The sequence below is a fragment of the Medicago truncatula genome, chromosome 1 (assembly GCF_003473485.1).
Source record: "Medicago truncatula cultivar Jemalong A17 chromosome 1, MtrunA17r5.0-ANR, whole genome shotgun sequence".
NCBI classification, from domain to species: Eukaryota; Viridiplantae; Streptophyta; class Magnoliopsida; order Fabales; family Fabaceae; genus Medicago; species Medicago truncatula.
The window spans coordinates 12,666,720-12,671,564 of NC_053042.1; the positions used below are offsets into that span (position 1 = coordinate 12,666,720).

Below are 4,845 nucleotides of genomic sequence, written 5' to 3' on the forward strand. Positions count from 1 at the left end.
AAACTGAGTTATTCGGTAAGAAAATATTAAAATGAGCGCAAATTTTTGGATAATGCATTATAATATTACCATTGAAGCTTAAAAAAATATTTTTTTTTATTAAAAATAGTTGATTCAGACGGGGATGGGGCGGGAATACCCGAACCCAGTGGAGACGTGGATGGAATTCAATATCTCATCCCCGTTGGATATGGGTAGGGTAACGGATAAGTATATGGGAGTATGAGATGGTAATGGAGAAGGAAAAACCTGCCCCCACCCTGCCCCATTACCATGCCTAATACTAGGGTACCACATTAACATATATATAGAATCTTTACAAAATAAATGACGAATACATACATTATCCTTATATCAAATTTTCCAGTTTAGACACAAATGTTACCAAAAAAAAAAACTATCAGCAGAAAAAAAAAAAAATGAATATGAAGTTGTACTACTGCCTAGCCATCGTTTTACATCACTACATGTGTGTGTATATAAATATAAATCGAAGATAGAAATAAACCAATGATACACAATATTCTTTTTCCATATATACACACACACACACGAATCTTTTTGCTACTTGTTTTCATTTCTAGGAGAAAGACACAAACAACAAGTAATATGAACCTTAATGACAAAATCACAATGGAATTTGAATTTTCTTCGATTGAGATTTCACGCAGTCATGTAGTCGGCAGTTGAGAGCTTTTTTGATCAAAGCCGGATCAATAAATATAATTTTAAGGTAATGTTTGATGTACACCTCATCCATCCATTCCACTCAAGTGGGCCCACATTCCCATCTTAGGTGTAATGAGTCGGTGGAGTATCCATCAAACATTACCCATAATTTTAAGCTCGATACATCAATTATACTGATGTCAACTTGAATCAAAATGAAAGTGGTCCGATTTTGATACAATAACTTCAAGCTGCTAACTCATGCTATGAATGTGTGTAGTATTTAACCGTTGAATTCCAAATTAATTAATCATCATATGGCTCTAAAATACTTGTTTTTATGTACGATTCCTTCTCCTCCTTGGACTAGAGAAAAACATGAGAAGATATATATAGTAAATAGATATTATTTACGAGGTTTTGTAGTAGTATTATTATTAGCACTGGTTAGAGTTCCATTTCCTCCTTTGGTAATATTTTGAACAAGAACTTCACCCATACTTTCACCAATACCTTCAACAAACCCACCAATAAATTCAATCACAACTTGAGAAGCAACTTTAGCAGCAGCAGAAAGAACACTTGGTTTTTCAGGAAGCCTAATACCATTAGCTTGAAGACCATTAACTTTATTCTTAGCACAAAATGCATGAAGATTGTAGTTACACACCGTGCACCGATACACTTTCCCCGACCTTCGTTTCTTGCACTCGTTGCAAACAATCGTGTTGGAAAGATCGGTGTTTGTTGCAGTCCCGGTGGTGGTTGATGAATGTGTAAGTTTGAGAGTGTGTGGATGATTTGGGAATTCAATTTCTGTGTTGAGCATGGCACAACATGGATGCATTTGGAAAGCGCATGCAGTGCATAGGAATGTATACCCTTTTGTTGGTTTGCCACAAACGTCGCATTTGGATTTTGTCATTCCACTTTTCACTGAAATATATAAAATTCATGCACACCATAATGAGAATGAAATCAAGAACCATATGACATGTTAAAGAGTAGGGATGTACAATTTGATCGGTAATTTTTTTCAAGTGAATTAATTTGATCACTATAGTTATAAGATAAAAAATTAGTTATGATGAATATGGAAGTCCCAAATAAATTTCAAGAAACAATATTTTAATTTTGCATGTATTCAATCACTACTAAAAAAATAAAAATTAGTGAGGGATATTTAGTGAGGGAAAACATGAAATCCCTCTCTAATTCCGTCACTAAATTTTGCGACCAAGGAATTTGTGAGGAATTTTATTTTTTCCGTCACTAATTTCCCTCGCTAATTTTGCTTTTTCTAGTAGTGAATATGTTAACATAAACACTTCTTACATGTAAGAGCATCCACATCGGTGGATATATGTTTCAGGTTGTTAGAGGGTGTAGCATGGTGTGAAACTCTTCATAGTATTGAGTAATGTTGTTGTAGGTATATTGAACAAGCACATGTGTAAGGTTATATTTGTTGGTTTTTATTGGACTCTCTAGCTCATGAATATTGGGTGGGTGTTTTGTAACCCTACATTATGGTGGATATTTCATTTTCCTAAGTTGTTGATTTCGGATTTTTTAAGTTGCAAGGGTTAGAGACTTAGAGTAGCCATGTAATCTATTTTTTTATTTTTTATTTTTTGACAAAATGTACTCTATTTTTTAATACATTCTTATTTGCTTATAAAAAAAAATGTAATAAATATTTATTTTGATTCGCTCAAAAAGTTAGTTCAAGCTCCACCACCCTTTAGTTCCACTATAAAATCTTCGGTTTCCTATTTATTACTTCCACCGTTTCTTTTTAATTGTCACTTTTAGAGAAAAAAATTGTTCCTATTTAACTATCATTTTCAAAGTTCAATGCAACATTAAATGTTGTTTTACCAAGATTTCCCTTAGATATTTATTGCAGAGAGAGAAACATATGAAATAAAATATTAAATTAATAAGGTCATTATAGTAAAGGTAAAAACAATTGTATCAAAAGTAGTAATATTTATTTATTGTCTTGGTTTATGTAAAATGTTAAAAAGTGACAATTAAAAAGGAACAGAGGTAGTAGTATATTTTAAATTAGGATATTGCTCACGGGGGCTTTAAGGGTATTGATTAAGGAATCCCTTTGATAAAAACTTGATCTTGAAAATATAAGTTTTTCTTTATTTTTGTCTCAGTAATAATTACACGACATTTTTATGCAAACTTATTTATTTTAGAATTTTAATCAATGTCTCATGAACACTCGTTAACATTCTCTTTAAATTATACATCTATCTTTTTTTCTTTTTTATTATTATTGATGCTGGAGATTTCATCAATGAAATTGTGACATGGGAGGATCTATTCTTGTATTTCAACTCTTTCATTTTTTTTTCTGACTTAATTCATGCTTTCAAACTGAATGATTAACTCAATTAGTTTTTTTTTTTAAGAGCTCCATTTTACTTTTGGTGTAAAGGTTAGAATTTGAAGTAATTATTGTTTAAGAATATGCCATATGCGTCAAAAAAATGTCAATATGCCATGCATAAAAAGTAAATAAAATAAAAAATATTGGATTTACAAAAATAAACTTGAGGAAAGCTAATGCCAAATTTTTTTTTTTTGAGAGAAAAGTTAATGCCTATTTAATGCTGCACAATATTAATATATGGACCGTACTAGAGGTTTAGGGATCTCTAACAAAGTTTGAAACACACAAACATATTCAAAGAGAGCAAGTTAAATTTCAAGACTCCTTTTTAGACATCTAGCAATCACTCAAGCGGCATTTAAAACACTTCATAGTTAATTATCGTTTGGTCGTTTTTTTAAATTGGTTAAATCGATTTAAGTTAATAACAGGTAGTTAACTGCCGTTCAATAGGTGCATGTGAATAATTGCTAGGTGACTAAAAAGTAAGTTCGTTTTGTTATTAAAAAAAAAAGTATCGTAGACATCTACAACTTGTAATAATTTTAAATATAAATACGAATTAGTACTTCATTTAATCATTATATTAAAATTCTGTCACAGAAAAAAAAAAATCATTATATTTAAACTATAATAATTTGTTAACAACAAAGTTAAAAATCATATAATCAAATAATTCAAGTATTAATTGGTAAAATTTAGGGAGAGAGTTAGTACCTGGTTTGGAATGGAACAACATTGCATGTTGGGAATGGAAAGGATGAGCCTTAAGGGCAGGAGGAGCCAAAGCACAAAAGTCATGAAGTTGATAATTACATTGTTGACAAACAAATCTCTTGCCAGAGCCATATTCTTTACACCCTACACAAATAAAGAGGTCAGGAAGATCCACCATTGAGAGAGGGTGTTGTGGATGACTGAAATGAATTATTTCTTCTCCAAATATGAGTTGTGGTGAGGTAGGAAATTCAATTGGAGGAGGTGATTTTTTTGTGACTATAGTTGTGACTTTGGAATAATATTGATCATCATGACTTGGAGCAGTGATTTGGTATTCCTTAGTTGGTGATTTTTCTAGTAGGAAGGTGTTTGTTTTCTTCTCTACTTGTTTCTGCTTCCTCATCATCATTATTATGATCACTTATTTGATCACACACCTATTGCTATTTTTAGCTCTATTTCTTTGGTGCATGTAGCTAATGGCTAGACATTGTGGAGAATATATATAATGATACAAAAGTCACACACTGTTTATGTCTTTTAAATTACACCCTGTGAAATTAGAAAGAATAAAAAAAAGATGCTATGCATTAAGGCATCTTGCATGTGCATGCGACACAAAGGATACCAACTTTTTCAACATTAATCTTTTTACGAGTCATTCTTGTATTAGGGTTTCCCAATCGCAATTATAATGGTGACACTATGGTTTTTTTATGTATAATGACGGATCTTGTCCAAAATATTGAGGGGAATGATAAATATTAACTAAATATTATAATTAAAATTCATATATATAATTCATGTAAAAAACGTCATCACAGCAACTCCAACACAATACTAAAGTTTCAAATTACTATCTACCAACTAGATAGTATATCCTAGCCTTAGAGAATCATAACCAGCCGTAGTGAGAAGAGAGTAATATATGGGGTGTCGTGTGAGACTGACAGAGAGAAAATATCTAAATATATCAGAGGTATTTTGGTCATTTTCTCTATAAAAAAATTATTTATCTTTATAGTGGGGTGGAGCCGTGGCTACCA

The 4,845-nt window shown here is 31.5% G+C and overlaps 1 protein-coding gene across 1 annotated transcript; it reads right to left on the reverse strand.

The window, feature by feature from the left end:
• Window positions 1–381: 381 nt before the first annotated feature.
• LOC11428552 (uncharacterized) lies at window positions 382–4,265 on the reverse strand. The gene is made up of 2 exons (XM_003589630.4): window positions 3,797–4,265; window positions 382–1,605 (listed from the first exon to the last, which is right to left on the reverse strand). Exons 1-2 carry the CDS (start codon window positions 4,206–4,208, stop codon window positions 1,076–1,078), a joined length of 942 nt encoding a protein of 313 aa, XP_003589678.1. The 5' UTR covers window positions 4,209–4,265; the 3' UTR covers window positions 382–1,075.
• Between the last annotated feature and the right edge of the window lie 580 nt (window positions 4,266–4,845).